The sequence below is a fragment of the Stegodyphus dumicola genome, chromosome X2 (assembly GCF_044657685.1).
Source record: "Stegodyphus dumicola isolate Sdum_Otavi_A_Nest chromosome X2, ASM4465768v1".
NCBI classification, from domain to species: domain Eukaryota; kingdom Metazoa; phylum Arthropoda; class Arachnida; order Araneae; family Eresidae; genus Stegodyphus; species Stegodyphus dumicola.
This window is the reverse complement of record NC_140781.1, coordinates 55,361,360-55,379,653: the sequence shown is the minus strand read 5'-3', so window position 1 is coordinate 55,379,653 and position 18,294 is coordinate 55,361,360. Positions and strand designations below refer to the sequence as shown.

Sequence of the window (18,294 nt, the reverse complement as noted above, 5' to 3'; positions counted from 1 at the left end):
ATATGGTCTTCATTTCAACAATTAATTTTAATTGAAATTGTAGTTGATGATTTTATGATAACGAACTAAAATTATTGTTAAGACCATCAGAGCTCAGGCAACGAGAAACGCTAAATAAACTAAGTTGTCCTTCAAGCTGCAAATGTACTAGCCTGTATGTAACAATATGGCCAAACAGTAGTAAGAATTAGACTAGTAGTGACAACATGGCCGGAAGGCAAAACACACTCTTATAAGCTCATCTAGTGAAGTGACCCAAACTTCATCTTAATACTGGTTTATACCTCATTTACATAAAATGAAATCCTGAAAGCTCATTCTAGCAGGGAGACATAGGTAGAAAATGAGAAAGTAAAGGTAAGGGTTGCTCCAAAATAAAAATAACTATTATCAAATTAAAATAATCCCTACAGTTCCCCCTCCCCACCAGAATTTAAATAATGGAAATGCAAACGCCTTTTTTGACAGTTTAAATTTCAACCTTAAAATCCTTTCCCTACATTCAAATTCAATTCCTTTCTTCTTCGAGTATATCTTTAAGAACAATATTAGTACAGGTATTCAAAGAGATTCTTTGGCCACATTTTCAGGAACAATTTACTTTTCACAACATTTATTTGGCTCTCAACCAATTTTCATTCATAAGTTTAATTCCATTTCCCCAACACTCTCCAGAAGCTTATTTTGTCAATTTTAAGAGTGTGCTTCTGTAGTGAGGGTATTACACAACAAACTACCACCTGAACAACTTCTAGGATCAAACTTGACTTCCAAGACCTCAAATAACATCTTATGTTCAGCAAACTGTGCCTAATGTGCTAACCGCAAAAGTGTGTTAAATGTTCAAGTAAATTGCAGAGCCTAACTTAACTCATTTATATTTTTCACTCTTTTGCAAGTAAATAATTTAAATTCATTCACAGTAGTTTAAACTTTCAAGCATTTTTACTTTTAAAATGAAACACATTTACTTTTAAAACAGAATGACTTTACAACATTTAATGCATATTTACACACAAAATAGTAAAAACTTTTCAAAGTTCAGATTCACTTAACATTGGTAGTATATAGTTGCTTTACATTATTTACAAAAAATTTTCCAACAATTCTAATTTTAATTCTCCAAGTCTTTTCGACTAAGGCCCATGAATCCATTACATTATTGTTCACTTGCTAAACAAATTCAAGCTCTTGCTTTTAATAAAAATGATCTCGTTTGAGGTAAAAATTGAACTTTGCATTGCATTTCTCTACATATGATATAAAATAAATTTATTTTCAAATAAAGAGAACAAAATTTTACTTATTATTTGCCTTCTGAAGTCCACCCATCCTCTTTGCTAAAAATTCCTCCCTCATATTGAAGGAATACAGGCTTTGAACTTAGTTTCCTTTAATTTGCAGTTTGCTTGACTCTTTTTCCTTTTAGTCTGTGGGAATAGAAACTCTGGCCTCCTTTTCTAAGGCTGTGAACTCCTCCTATCTGGTGGCTGTCCCTCTGGAACTTCATGGAAACATGGTCTCTGAAGCTTTGAACTTCCTTATTTGTGGTGACGAGGTAAGCTCATTTGGGGGTTTGGACCTCATACTTCTTTGGGAATGGCCTTCGTTGACCAGTCTTGGAATGCAGTTTGCTTTCTTTACACTGCCCATATGTGACTGCTTTCTTTTCTGTGGTGGCACTGGCCCATTCTCCTTGTTAGCCTCCTTGCACTGGGGTGGAAGTTGCTGCTCTCTTTTTCTCTGGACTGACTCATTCTGAAGTTTCTGTAATGCTATTTCTCGACTCCCTCTTAGGTACCTGAAAAAGGTTTTTTAACACTTCAAAATCACTTCATTTGTAGTACGGCTTCATTTGATCAATGTTTGCAATGCCCTGTGTCGATTTTTGTCTTTCAGATAGAATGTGTATGTTTTATCCTTTCGATGATAAATTTGCCTTCAAATTTTCCACCTTTTTCTCAGGAGTGGGAAGAAAATGAATACTTCACTTTCAGTACTTTTTGACTTACACTGTGTACCATCTGCCCTCTCTTTTGATCATAATATACTTTTTTGTTTTCCCCTGGTGATGTCTGAACTTTTAATTGCCTCATCAATTATTTTTCTATATCTTTCATTTTGAACTCTGCCTCTCTTTGTTGAACAAAAAATAATTTGTCTAAGGGAGTTAAAATTTTCTTCCTTAAAAAAAATTCCATGGCGGGCCTTCCCATAGTGTCATAATTTGCTGTTCTCAGTGCAAAAGCTAATTTATTGACACAACCATCCCAGCAATTATAATATTTTCGACTGTGGACAATACAGAACCATCTTTAAATGTTATATGCCAAGCCCTGCGCCTAAGTTGTAAAAGATCTGACTGACAAACTGTTTGCCATTATCAGAAATTACTTTTAGTGCAGCCCACACTTTATATATACAGTAGCGGCCAAAATTGTGGACACTTTTGGAAATTTTTATGTTTTTAAACTTTGTATGCTTATAGAAAATGTTACGTTTCGCCAAAATTCAAACTTGTATATATCATTTTAAAGAGAATTTATTACTGAATTCAATACAAAACACAAATTTCAATTATTTGCAATACAAAAAAGTTATATGTACTTTAATATAAATAAAAAACACAGTTATGAAGTGGTTTGTAATGTCTAGCTTTCGTGGCCAATCACTGTTCTTCTTCTGAGAACCAATCAAATGTTAACTGCCAGTAGAAGCTGACATTATGTTTACACTTAAAACAATTCAGTATTTTGCTTTGTTCTGTAGAAAGAAAACCTGTTTCTTATACACTGCAATTACAAGTAGGAATTTCTGTAAAAATTTTTAATATTTAGTCAAGAAGCAATGACATCAAATAAAAGAGTAGATTGGACACCTAGAAAGATATGTAATATTATTGTGTTACAAGAAAGTGGTCTTTCCTATGCTGAAATTGCAAGACAGGTGGGTGGTTCAATGACTACATCTGGAGTCCGAACGTTTTGTTTACGATATCAGGAGCCAAATTTAATAAAAAACAAAGAAGGAAAAGGCTGAAAAAGGTGCACCATATCTATTGATAACAGAAGAATAAAAAGACTATGTCTCCAAGATAGAAAAATATCATCAGCGGCCATCAGAAGTGATCTGAATGATGCTGGTGTATCTGTCAGTTCAAGAACAATCAGAAGAAGATTAACAGATATTGGACTGAGAGGTAGAATTCCACGAAAAAAGCCTTATCTTAATTTTCAGCAACAAAAAAAAAAAAAAAAAAAAGACTACAGTGGAAAAAGGAACACATTAATTGGACAGATGATCAGTGGTCACAAGTTATATGGAGTGATGAAACTAAGATATCGTTATTTGGTAGTGATGGGTGAAAATATGTAAGACGTAGAATAGGAGAAGAGCTACATCCTGACTGCATTCAAGGAACTTTGAAGAACCCAGTTAGTGTTATGATTTGGTCATGCATGTCGGCAGATGGTATTGGTTGCCTTCATGTCATCGATGGGGCACTGAATGCCAGAAAATACATTGACACTATTCTAGAACCAAAACTTCTACCTTCCATCAGAGATCTCTTTCCCAACAATGCTTCGTTTATTTTTCAGCAGGATTCTGCTCCTTGCCACACGACCAAAATATCGAAAGAGTGTTTTTGTACAAAGAGCATTAAAGTGTTGTCATGGCCAGGAAACAGTCCTGACCTCAATCCTATCGAAAATTTGTGGCACCGATTGAAAACTCTTGTCCGAATAAGGCGCCCATCAAATAAAAGGGAACTAATTGAGGCTATAATTGTTTCCTGGCATCATGTAATAACGAAGAGCTTAAAACTCTTGTCAGCTCAATGAGACGTCGATGAGAAGCTGTAATCAGAAATGCTATGTAGAAAGAATTTCTCATTCTGTTGCGGTATAATTCCATTGAGTTGCATTCAGCATTTTATTTAAATAGCTGAACATTTTCAGAGATAACGGCACCACTTCATAGTCCGAAACATCAGCAGTGATTTCTAAGTTCTTGCTTTTTTTTTTTTTCTTTTCTTTTCAGAACCAGTAAATGTTCAACTATTTTAGCAGTCTTTTATGAATGAATGATAATAGGAGAACATCCCCAGAAATGATGCCTTTTTTGGGGCCGTGTTGGGAGGGGTTAATTTTTAATTGCTAAAATTTTAGAATTTTCTGTTTTGATGCCTTTTTTGAGACTTTTTATCCATGATATCACAGTTTAGCTGCAAATTTATATTTTTAGACATTTACTTTGCAGCAAGCTTTATTCAATAAGGAAAGTACTTCTTCTAAATGTTGTACATGTTTGTCAATATTTTCACTCATTATAATGATATCATTGAGATATATAAATGTACTTTTCCCTAGTCCATCATGCACTCAAATGTTCCATTTAAGCCAAACAACATTCTTAGAAAAGCATATATATGATTTCGTTATAAAAGCAGTCTTTTGAACATCTTCGGGCTCTACGCCAGTTTGAAAATAACCTGACGTCAGGTTGAGTATAGTCATGTATTTCATAGACTTAATTTTTCGAATAATTTCATATATAATTGACAGAGGATATACTGGATATTTCTTAATACTGTTTAATATACGGTAGTCACTGACAAATCACCATGCTTTTGGGTCTGAAGGTAGAAGATAATTTTTTTTTCACCGTAAGACTACCAGATTCGCGTAAGAACTGTTTGTAGGAATAATGATTTTGTTCTTCAACATATCTTTAATGTGTTGCCCTATAATCTTTTCTTCATCATAGCGGTACAGCTGTGTTATTATAGGGGCAGTTTACTGTTATGTAGCCTATGACTGACCACCTGGCTGAATCCAGATTTAGAATCAATTTATTAAATTTTCTTACCCCTTGTAATTCCCTCTTCTCATCTTCCAAGAAGTGGTTCAAATTCGGCTTCAAGCACTGAGCTCGGTTCTCTTGTAGTCTCCATCTGCACCTGCAAAGCAGAATTCTTAAAATTTAAGTTTGCGCCTTTTGTGCGTAAAAAGTCACCACACAATTACTGATGCTACTATATCTGTGATCACAAAAAAGGTAACACACTGCTGCTCATTCTTAATTTGAATGCGCAGACCGACTTTCCCAAAGCATACACACTGCTTATCTTAAGCAGCAACTACTTCTAAAATACAATGCGGGCTAAAATGTTTTCTAAAAAAATCTAGCAACAAGAAACTGCACTGTGCTCGAGTATCCAATAAAGCAGTCATAATTCATTCATTGGTATATCATGTAATAAAATTTGAATTTCTGGCATAGCCAAATTTTGCACTATTGTGATATTCAATTTAAGTACAGAGGGATTTTTCTTCAATGGGGTGACCCTCTTCTTGGGCATCCTGATTAGTTTAAATTACTAATCAGGCTTTTCTGCCCCTTGTTTTTCCTGTTGCTTATTTTGGCAATCGCCAAATGATTTCTCTTCTAAAGCAGTCATATAATTCATTCATTGGTATATCATGTAATAAAATTTGAGTTTCTGGCATAGCCAAATTTTGCACTATTGTGATATTCAATTTAAGTACAGAAGGATTTTTCTTCAATGGGGTGACCCTCTTCTCGGGGATCCTGATTAGTTTAAATTACTAATCAGGCTTTTCTGCCCCTTGTTTTTCCTGTTGCTTATTTTGGCAATCGCCAAATGATTTCTCCTCTGACTGGCATTTTTGCCACTGCCTGTTGCGGGTGGCTGTGACTGCCGATAGGGATACTGCCTATTTTGTCGTCTTTGCTGGGGCAAAAATCTCAAGTATGGGCTAGAGGATCTTTGGCCAAAATTTGCTCTACACTTATTTTCTGAAGCCTGCTGGCTTTTGAATTTCACGGCGAGTATAAATAAGCTTTTGAGCATGTTTAGGTTTCTAACTTCAATAAAGTTGTGTATCAGGGGAAGCAGAGGTGGTAAAATTACTTCTACAATTTTGTTGCTGTCCTCTTTCCATTGACTAAATTAATGGAATGAAATTCGTCAGTTCTTCCACCTTTGTCTGGTATTCACTGAAGATTTCAGCTTCTAGCTTGGCACATCCTTTTACTACTGGCAACACTTTGAGCAGAGCATTTTAAAAAGTTTCTCAGTTGTATGCTTCAGAACCTGGTTCCTGTAGCAGGAACTTTCCAATCCCCTTTTACCAACTGAGTGCTTGCCTTTTAGATTCGCAGTGGCATGGTGAATTTCTATAGTTCCGGAACATGATGCAACATGAAGTGGAGTTCCAACTGCTCAAAGAAATCTTTGGAACCTTTTTAAACCTTTTCCATTGAACCTGTGGCTACTTGTGATCAATCGCAGCCCCCATGGTCTCAATTATGAATCCAAACCCTTCCATCGGGTTGTTTGATGCAGTGGAAATTGCAATCTAGAATTGGCTAAGGTTAACTTTCAGACTCCAGAGACATGGTTCGATAATTATTCGGGCACCAATGTAATATACTAACTAAATTAGCGTTCCTTGAAAGCTAGAATGTGTAAGAACTGTGTATCAACTATTCACAGACTTCTGATACTTAACAGGTCCAAAGATTGGTTAATTACCCTTTATACTAACTCAAAATGTATGAACAGATGGCCCCTTCTCAAGCTTACAATAAGCCTCCACTTGGGCTTTAACTCAAGATAGAAAATATGAAATTAATCTATTATAAACTAAAATAAAGCAGCTGCAGCTGCACATACTTAATTAACAGAGTTGGCATGTATTTAAGATGACTGGCAAATTCTAGGAGGCACGTAACAAATGCAGCCGAATATTGTTAAGATTAGACTAGCAGCAACAATGCGGCCAGAAGGCAAAACATGCTTTTCTAATGAAATGACCCAGACTTCAGCTTAAATATTGGTTTCTACCTCATTTACACAAAACAAAATCTTGAAAACTCATTCTGGCAGTGAGACATAGATGAAAGATGGGAAAGTAAATGAAAGGCTTGTTCCAAAATAAAAATAACTGCTATAAAATTAAATTCTATGAAGTGATAGGCTGCATTTTCTTAAGTTCTTATCGGATCAAATTAAAAATATGATAGGGTAAATTATTACACTGAAGGGAATAAAGCTGCTCCAGGACATTAAGCGTATAATGCAAGCGAAGTTTTAAGTGTAAATGAATATGCTGTTCATCTGAAATAAAATCCAAAGGAATGAACTAGTCTCATTATGGTGAAGAAGCATAGTATATCTTTTGTGCTAGAAAGGTAATGCACTAGCTTCATATGTGAATTAATTGCAGTAATATTAACGTATTGATCCATTGCTGGAGAATTTTTCCAGTAGAAAAGCTGTCTTGGACAAACAGTTCTTTATTTTAAGGATTGTCATCGATAACATAATCTAATATTTTTATATAATAATCACATGAAAAAAATGCTCCGTTATGGCAGTTTTTACATTTTGCAGTCTAAATTATGTTTGCTACATAATAACAGGCTCTAAAAGACAAAATTAAAAAATGACTAGGTTTTTTAAAAATATTTCTGAATTCTATCTCCTCCCCACCCCCCACTATTTATATTTTTCATTAGTAGTGATGTCAACATACGTGAGAAGAAACTCGACCCTATTTCTCACTGTCAAGTTAGGTTATTTGATTATGAGAAAGAATGCAATAGCTATCTAAGGAAAGGATGACTTCTTAGAACACTTTAATGGAAACTTCAACTATGCTGATTGTTTTTACATCTTTTGAGACCATTTAAAATCACGCTTGCTGTTAATTGCTTTAAATTTTTTATTGATTTGTAAAATAGGAAGATAAAACACTAGTGCATATTTTGTAAGAAGTTGAGTTTTTTGGCTTACGTTTAAAAAGAAGTTTTCTGGTTTAAAGAGTATTTCAGTTCCAAAATGCATCATCAAATGCATAGCATGTGATCATATGATTTACATAAAAATATTTTTAGCGACTCTGCTATTTAAGCAAAATTTTGATTGCATTTATATACCTTAGAACTGCAAAGAATAAAAATCTTTTGGCAAAAAAAAGTCTTCACTTTTAAAACTGCAATATACATAAGAAAAATGTTTTGTTTTTGTCATAATTACCTTTTAATTGTTAAAATACACTTAATGTTCTCTGTGGTACATAAAAATTATTAAAAGTTTGTATGATATTTTAAGTTCTTCTTACATCAACATAGTGTAATAGCTTGTTTCTTTCTAGGAAACTGGTATTGGTAAAGTTATTAGAACTTTAGCCAAGAAACCGGGACTAGTTGGTGAAAAAGCTTCTGCTGTTCTAACCAAGTGGCGACAAATAGTTGCAGGCAACACCAAAATTCAAGAAAATCATCCAAAGTCACTGAACTCCAAACATGGGTCTCATAAGAAGGAAAGCGCTGAGGAAAGTAAATCCACTGAAGTTTCCGGAAAACACAGTAAATCATTAAACGAAAAACATATGAATGGCAAAAAGAGTTCCTCTGAATCTGAGCACAAGCAAAAGTCTACTATAAGTAAGAATTCAAAAGAAATTTCGCCTGAAAAAAAGATTAAAAAACATTCCGGTGGAATCAATGGGAATTATACTGATTCTAGTCCTGTACCTTATAAGTATGAAAAGGATGAGGCACCATCAAAATGCATTGATTACGATCCTAATTCTGAAGTAAACTTGTACTACACTCCAGAACACCCTGAACTGTATCCTAATAGTAAGAAAATCAAGAAAAAAATGAAAAATGATACTGAGAAATCATTTGATTCTGGGCATAGTAATTCAGAAATTAAAGCTGAGAAACGCAAAATTCCTGATGTTGAGTCATCTAAATGTGGAGAAAGTGAACCAAAGGCTAAAAAAATTAAACACGAGGCTTCACTTGCATCTAGTACATCACATTCTAGTCAAAGTAAACATGAAACAGAGAAAAAAGAAAAGGTTGATTCACAGAAGAAAAAGGAAGGAAAGGAGAAAGCCCATAATCATCATAATCATTTCAGCTCGCGAAAAGATAGTTTTCAGAAGAATTCACGACCAGCAGATTTGCAGTTAAAAGCATCATCCAGCAAGAAACAAGTAGAGACAGGTCAATCAGAGGACAAAAAGTCTCACCAGAGCAAAATTAATTCAAAGGATAAAAAATTGAAAGGAAAACTGAAAATACAGTCTACTGAAGCATTTACATCATCTGAAGTGAGCTTTGAAGATTGTCTGGGTTTCAATGATATTGTTTCTGTGAAAAGGAAAAAAAGTTCCATAAAAGCTTCATCCTCCTCATCAAAGAAACCAAAAACTACTACTACTTCATCAAAAGCATCATCATCATCATCATCCAGCAGCTTAAGAAATACTTACAAACCAGATGCTGAGAAAAAATCATGCCTAAAGTTGGTACCAGGGCCTCCTTTGAACGTAAGTACAGCATTTAGTTATATTATGTTGAAATAAAAGGAATGTATGAAAGCTTTTAAATTAGCAAACGATTTATTTTCCATGTCTTTTGTAAGTTGTATTATTTGCTATATTTTCAGGTTATTTTGGCTGTCACTTATTTTGACTAAGGTTTGAGTTTAATTAGTACTCGAGAGTACTAGAAGATATTTTAATTTCTAGATGACTGCACATTCAACATTATACGTAGACATCAACTACAGTCAGTGCCATAGTATTCAGTTAAGTTTTCAGTGCGTGAACAACTATTCTACAACTTTTGAAAATTTACTTGTAGGACATAATTTTTTAATTAACTGTTGAATGAAATTTATGTTCAGCTTAAAATCCATAAATACAAAAAACCGGGAAAATACTTCTTGTAAATAATTTGCATACTTAATGAGAAATTTTGATTTTATTGCTCAAGCAGAAGTATCACAGAATCTACTAATATACAGTCAAAAGTCGTTAATCCGGACTCGTCAGGACTTCGGCGATTCCGGATTATCGATTTTTCCGGATTAGAGATCATCAGTTTAAATCTCGTAAGATGGCATGCAGAAATTCTAAAATTAAAAATATGAAACCGTAATTTATGAAATAAAGAACAATCATGATCTAAAGGGTATCAAAATTTTCAAAAAGAAAAAGCTTAATATTTATTTGTTTACTTTATTAAACATTTCTTTCAATGTAAGTTGTTTAAGTTTTGCTTCCGTTCATGTGATAATACTTTCTCTTTAATTCTATTAAACAGACATAATTTCTTGTTCAGTTACAAAGTTCCGCTGTTCAAGTCCTATAATTGCTGTGTCGAGAACACCGACTAATTTGTCAATCGAAATTTTTTCATTTTCAATAACCTCTGTTACTTTTCTTCGCTATCGGTAGCGAATTATAATGATGAGGAACTTGTTTTAAATCATATCAAAGACGGAGCATATCGAGATGAAATACTACATTTGGTAAGGAATTATAAGCCAAATAAAATAAAAACATCTGCGCTGAAGATAAGGATAGTGCTGACAGATGAACTTTCAATTCATTACGCACACGCCGCCGCGTTCCCCCCGCCGAGCAGCGTGAAATTGATAAACAGATTTCGGATTTCAAAACATACTTTCACTTTAGATCCTTTACATATTAACAAATATATATCGGAAATTCTATTTGATATAATCGAAAGTTTAAGCTTACTTTTATAAAATTGCTCTTACAGTCTGCAAAAAATAATAAGCTGGATCCAATTCGAAAATTAAGGAACAACGCAATCATCAACATTAACTGAAATAGATAATTAGATAATTTTAGCTTATACGTCCATTATACATAAAACGCGCACGAAAATGTATTCTGCACCTGCGCACACTCATATGCGCAGTCGTAAAGGGTCTTACGCGCATGTGTCAACGCGGCGTATGCGCAGAAAGTTTTTAGTTTTGAGGTCCGAATTATAGATCATTCCGAGTTAACGACTTTTGACTGTATTATTAAAGCAAATATTTTAAATCGCAAATTATTGTAAGAAAATTTTAGAATCTATAAAACCTATGTATTTTTTAGATTTTTGGATTCTGACAGGGCCAGTGCTAGGCTTTTCACCACCCTTTGCAAACTCTGGGCTTCTAAATTCTGCCCTCAGTTTTTATGTGCCATTGTAAATTGTAAAAAAAACCTCTTGTAAAAAATTGTTTTATTGATAAAATTTGTTTCCTCAAAAGAAACACTTTACAATTCAGGAGTTTTCCACAAAAATACTCATCTATTTCTTGTCAGTATCATAGAGCTTGATCAGTAGTTTACACTTCAAATTACTAAGAACATTAAACATAATGCAATGCAAAGTGCATCTAAAAAGTAAAGCTCTAATGGATATCTCAATACTACTGATTCAGCTGTGAATTATGAACAGAGAGCTCTCTACGTTGTTATATAGTTTTTCCCTGGCCACCAGGAAATCTCTAATACCTTCCATTTCTCAAAACTGCTGGAAGGCGTATACAGTTAATATTACAACTTAAGAGCCATATACAGTCACCGCTACATAGAGGGATGAATTACAGTTATTAAATTACAGGATTAGTTATACAGGGACAGGAATAAAATGTCGCTAAGTGGTTGCCAGGTTTGGTGACTTGGCGATTCCTCACCAAATTTTGCAATGAAAAATAGTCGTCAAACACCATCGCCAACATGGCGATATCTGGCCAATTGACCAAGATAGCCATTTACTTAATGTTAAATAGACTTGCCCCCTTTAATGTTATTTTTATATCATCAGAATATATCATGTGGTCTCTTTCAAGCATTTCATGTTGCATTACACAAACAAAATGCTTCAATTTCTGTATAATTTCAGGAAAATTATTTATATATATTTAAAATCCATAACATTTCCCCCTTTCCAAGGACTGTGCAGTATAATCCCTGGATAGGAAGTTATACTTACAACTAATTAAAATCACTGCAATAGAAGGCAATAATTTCAGCAGTATTGCATTTATTATTTTAAAAATTGCATTTATTATTATAAAACAAATCAAATAATAAATGCATAAATTTGCAAATTTGTACACAAATAGGATTGTGGTCTTAATATGCTATTTAGGTTATATATGTTACACTCAGTGTGATTATTTGGTTATTATTAATAATAACTGGCAATTATTAACAATAACCAAATAAGCCAGTTAAAGTGAATAATTTAATAGAATTTATCACATTTAATGGTTAATATTAATAATTACCATTGAAGTTTGGCCAATGTAATAATTTTCAACGCATTTGGCTAGAGATTTCCAGTGCACAGGCGTAATGGTAATTTCCTGCACAAACAGCTGGGCAGTGTTAGTTGCTTGTTTAATTTGTATGTAGACACTTGCATTTTGTGTGCATTGTTCATTTGTTGTTTAACAGGTTTGATTCTTTTTACATAGTTGCCAGTTTGATGTTAGTTTCTCTGTCAGTTTTTGGCATATGCATTGTTCTTTTTTAAGAGTTTCACAAATTTTGCTGTAATTTAAGCACTATGGAAGAGGATTTAAAACTCACAAAGTCATATTTTAACAATTTTTTGGACATGCTTAAATCAAAACAAGGGGGGAAAAACCATCAGTTATTTATTAGAGAATAGTAGAATTCCTTTATTGCGAAAGTTAAGGAGAGCAAAGTAAAGACTTCAGGCAAAACACCAGAAGACTATCAATGAGTATCAAGATATGATATTGTTAAAATTGGCAGTGTTGAGAAACTCATTGTTTAAGTGCAAAATGAAAAAGATCCGATTATTTATATTTGTATTACACTTGTATGGAAGATAATTTTCAAATAATTCATGAGATTCATATTGCAATCGGCCATGGAGTGCAAAACAGAATGATGAGAGAAGTTAAGGCCAAAAATAAGAATATTAGAATTGAAAAGGTAATGATTTATTTGAATTTTTGTGGACCTTGTCAAAAGAATCAAATTCTTCCAAGAAAAGGCCTTGTTAAAACAGCTAAAAGCAATGAATTAAATTCAAAATGTCAAGTTGACCTCATTGATATGCAGTCAGCAGGGAAATGAAATTTATTCAATTAAGATCATTAATTGAATAGCATATAGACATATAAAAACTTTATTGGAGTTGAAGTTTCAATGAATTATGCTTAATTAATTAGGCATGAACTGATGGAAAATCCATTGGAAATTATTAATAATAACTGGTTAATGTGCATTATTTATCTTATTTACCAAAAAAAGTGGTTATTATTAATAATAACCAGTTTATTACTTTAAACCATAGCATATACACTATAGGAACTATGCACTATGGCCATAGTAAAAGGGTAGTCTAGTGTAATGAACAACATTAGGCTTATCATTTGATGACTTACGGATCCAAACTACTATGCTGTATAGCCTATTTATAACTGTGTAAGAAACATTCCAGTGTGACTGTAGTTTAGGAGAGAGTCCTTTTCATTGAATTGAATTCCATAACCACACCTTGTCACCTTCATTGAATCAATGTCTGTAGCTCTCATGTTTTGAATCAATGTCTGTAGCTCTCATGTTATATTGGGTCTTCATCTTCTCTGTTGCCATGTTGACTCGCTCTGGTGTATAATTGTGCTTCAAACCATGCCTGGAGATCTTAAAATTACTTCTCAGGAAATGAAGGCAGGTCTGGATGGCAACCAAACAAGAGATCGTAAAGCAAACAAAGGTCACAACCGAAGAGCCTCTGGGATGGGGAATAGCCAGTAGTCCAGTGGACAGCACTGCGATAAGTGTATAAGAACAGGGTTAACTTCTGGTCCAAGTGCTGTTTGTTTCTGGTTACACCGTAATTTCTTTATGATTTAGATAGACACTTGCTGCAGTGTGCTACAGGAGTTCTTGACCATTAATTTCTTGGCACAAAACAACAATGCATCCATGTCAAGAATAAATGGTTTGTGGAACTGAGGATATGTTAGGCTTGTAACAAATGTTAAAGACTCCTTCAGTTTGTTAAATGCATCCTCACATTATTTTGTGCATAAGAACTTTTTCTTGCTGTTTGAGTTTCTGAAGGAGTCTTACCAGGGAAGAAAAGTCCTTCACAAAACTCCTACAGTAAGGTGCAAAGACCCTAGAAATTTCTCAGCTGATCGACATTTCAGGGCATCTTCAATCTTTAAGTGCTGACATTTTTTCTGGATCCATACATACACCTTCAGCAAGTATAGCATGTCTGAGGTAAGTCACTTCTAAATGTCACCTATCTAAATGGCATCACTATGAACTACCAAAGCATTTGACCAGTAGTAAATGCCATCTTTCCTCAGAGTGTATCTCTACTTCTCAATACAGACTTTTCAAATCAAGCATCGAAAACCACTGCTTCCAGCGTATATACAGTGTTGTCACTTCTAGGAAGAGGGTAGCTGCTGTCTTTCTTCGTGATGTCATTCAAAACGGATTTAGCGGATTAAAGTGTTAAAAACCACTGCTTCCAGAGTGTGTGCAGTATCGTCAGTTCTAGGAAGAGAGTAGCTGTCTTTCTTCATTATGTTGTTCAGGACGGATTTAACTCCTTCATCTTTTAATTCTTCAGAGTTATGTCCTCAGAAGCAGAATGCTGAAGTTAACGAGTGCCAAGGCTGCTAGTACTGCTCACGATTCCATTATGCCATACAGCCGTATTTTCACTTATTGATCCAGGTAGTAAATATTCGATTCTCGTTGCCAATGTGATATCACCTTGAGCTGTGATTTGTGGGTGATATGAATTAACTCCTTTGTCATTAATTCCGAACAGGGTTATGTCCTCAGAGGCAGAATGCTGTTCGTTTTACCTTCCAACTGTTGAGCTATATCTTTCAAGATGATGGTAAATTTGGCTTCAGTATCAATGGCCATACTGCAAGAAACTCTGTTGGTATGCCCCATGAGGAAAAGTCCATTAGTGCTGCCACTCACTGCAGAAATCTGCAGTGTTTTAATAATGGGGCTTCTCAATACAGTACAAAGTCTTTAATCCAGAATGATCTATAATGCGGACCTCAAAGCTACAAAGTTTCTGCTCATGCGTAGCGTTTAATGTATAACGGACGTTATAAGCTAGGCTAAAATTATCTAATTATCTATTTCAGTTAATGTTGCAGATTGCGTTGTTCCTTAATCTTCTAATTGGATCTGGCTTATTATTTTTTGCAGACTGTTACAGCAATTTTATAAAAGTAAGCTTGAACTTTCGATTATGTCAAAAAGAATTTCCGTTTCTGGAGCTATAAAAGGATCTACAAAGCGAAAGCATGTTTCAAACAAAAAGTGGAATTGCTGCAAAAAATGGATAAAGGCATATCCTTTGATTCACTAATCATTCCAAAATATGTTTATCAATTTCACGCTGCTCTGCGGGGGGGGGGGGGGGGACGCAACACGCAATGAACTGGAAGTTGATGTGTCAGCACTATCTTTATCTTCAGGGCAGATTTTTTTTTTATTTGGCTTATAATTCCTTACTAAATGTAGTATTTCATCTCAATGTACTCTGTCTTTGATATGATTTAAATCAAACTCCTCGTCATTATAAATATCACGAATACACATCAAATAGTTTTCTGGTTCCAATTTTCTAATTTCGACTATGCGTAATGTATGCTTTACGCATGCACGTGTTGAAAGAAATGTTTAATAAAGTAAACAAAAAAATATAAAGCTTTTTTTTTGTAAATTTTGATACCCTTTAGATCATAATTGCTCTTTATTTCATAAATTACAGTATCATATTTTTAATTTTATAATTTCTGCATGCCATTTTACCAGATTTAAACTGATGATCTATAATGCGGAAAAACCGATAATCCGGAATCGCAAAAGTCTCGATGAGTCCGGATTAAAGACTGTATATTGTTAAAAATTTGATTTCCTCTCTCTTTCTAGCCTATCCATTTGAATGAAGTTGATATCCTTTCTACTCTTCCCCAACCACAACCTAACTATAGACCACTGCCACCAAGAAACGCAGATGGTAGTAATGCTAAGAAGAAAGGTAAAATTTCTTGTTCATTCTGTTTTATAAAATTAACATTATTTTTAAAAAGGTATTAATTATGAATATTTTACAGTGACATAACAGTTACAAATTCGATTTAAATCTAATATATTTCTTTCTCTTACTCATTACAGTTATATTTAAGAATCACTGCCCTGTAATTGTATTGTTTTTATGTTGTGTTATACAGCTACTGCTGCTTATTAAAATCATTTCTATTCCAAGGACATTTGAGTTAATTTGTCAGCTGATTTCATTAGCTGGTGATCTGACTATTGCAAATTTTGATACCAGCTTTAAACTTATTTAGTAAGGTTGCAAGTCACTATTAATAAAATAATTAATGCCTAAATTAATAATAAAAAAATCAATGCTAATATAGAATTATACAGTATCCTTTTTTAGTATTATTGTAATGATGTACTTTACGAAATTAAATTATTACAAGGAACCAATCTAACCATGTTGTGTATTGTTCATCAACAGTTTTTTACCTGGATTCTGAAGTTTGTACATCTTTCAGTTCAAGAATTCAAATTTCTTAGAATCTGGAGTGCTTTTATAGATTTGATCGACTTTGGTGTTTGATTGCTTCCTTCCGTATCACTTTCACTGCCAGTTTCTGAAGCTGTTTTAATACATTCTATATCGCATTCATGACTTCTAATGTTGTCTCAATATTATAGTCAGTTGCAGTGTAGTCTAAAAATGAATCTTCATATCTTCCTTCATTGGCACCCAAAACATTGTCTTGCAATACCTCTGATACTTCTTTTAAATTAAAACCATGTTTCCGAAAGCAGTTTGTATATATGATTTGAACTAATTATATTGCCCATGCACTAATTATATTTCCTTCAAAGTGCTGCATTTTAACAGGATTCATTTTTTTAGTGCTTAGGGGATGGCAACATTTCTGTAATGATATTTGAAAGCTTTTAGAACAGTTATGTGGTCAAAGGCTAATAGAATCTGTATTTGCAGTAAGAAAGACTAATTTTTATACTTCTTAGAGTCAGATCAGAGTATCGTGCAACACAGTTGTCTAACAGCAAAGCTGTCTTTTATTTCTTCAGTTTGCAGTGCCATTTCAAAAGAAAATCATTAAAAATACTACTTCTCCATGAATTCTTTTTGTCGTAGTAAGTTAGAGATAAATGTTTGACTCCTTTCAAACATCGATGTTTTTTTTTTTCCCCAGTAATTTGGTGTAATTTTAATGGGTCCATCCATATTGCAGGCTAATATCACAGTAACTCTTTTCTTTTTTTAGTTTCTTAAAACTACCTGCTATTATACCCCTTTAAACACTAATGTGTATTCTGATAATCTTCTGTAAAACAGATCAGTTTTGTCTGTATTTCAGGTAAATTTCATACAGCTTGTGTTCATTTAGCAACCCAGGCAAGATGTCTTTTACCTTGTTATCAGCTGCATGATTATCTGGCTCTTACATCTTCCAGTGAACAATGTTAATTCTCTCCTTCCATCTTAGCCATCAGTTGGTACAAAATTCTCCCCAAGTATTAGTGAATTCCACAGCCTTTATGGTCAAAAGGGCTCTAGAAATAGGAACATTATTTTGTTTCATTGCTTGAAATCATTTTTAGAAGAGCAGTTTCAATGTCTCCCAATTTTCCTCTTTTAATTTTTTTAAGCTTCCGTAAAACATTTGCATTTTTTATTAGTTCTTAATCAGTCAAAGTTCTATAATTACATAGCACAATGCTGCTTAGAAAATTCCTATTGGCTGCACTAACAAAAGTATCATAATCTTTTACCAATTTATCCTTTATTCTCAGCCTTAAATTAAATGCCTTCAACATTTGCAACATGTGCCCTTCAACATTTGCTTCAATGTGCACATTGCAGATCAAAAACTGCTTCTTCCAATAATTTGTTCAAATTCAAAACTCATGTTTCTTGCCAGAATAAAGACATAATGACTGGAAGCATTTTGTGATATTTTCTGTGAAACTCCCTGTAAATTTGATGTGTGTATCTCATCTGGAAGAATTTGAGTGTGGTGTGATGCAGAAGTTGCCCTTCCACCCCCTCTCAGCTTTGAAAAGGAAAATAAGCTCTCAGTTAAGCATTACCTTGTCTATAATCATACGGAACGCTCACTCATTTATAATGCCTCCAGAGCAGCATTTCTCAGTCTATTGTTCTTGAAGCTTGCCCTTCTGGTCCTCAAAAGGAGGGGGGAATTCAAATTAACTGTGCATGTTACTCTACAGCAGAAAATCCGAGTTTGGAAATTAAAAACTGCAATTGTCTATCATTTTTTTTCTTTTAAAACTGAAATTTTATGAAATTTATTACCAGTTACTGTTCTTACAGAATTCTCTCTTTAATCTTTCTAAGAAATGAAGG

The 18,294-nt window shown here is 33.8% G+C and overlaps 1 protein-coding gene across 2 annotated transcripts in view; it reads left to right on the top strand.

The window, feature by feature from the left end:
* The window catches only part of LOC118193082 (transcription elongation factor B polypeptide 3-like), a 242,034-nt gene that overhangs the window by 159,037 nt on the left and 64,703 nt on the right, over positions 1-18,294 (top strand). For both annotated transcript variants that reach the window (XM_085809426.1, XM_085809425.1), the window contains exons 3-4: positions 8,184-9,371; positions 15,807-15,915. In XM_085809426.1, coding sequence (XP_085665552.1) covers positions 8,184-9,371; positions 15,807-15,915 — 1,297 coding nt within the window. The remainder of the gene's footprint in view (positions 1-8,183; positions 9,372-15,806; positions 15,916-18,294) is intronic.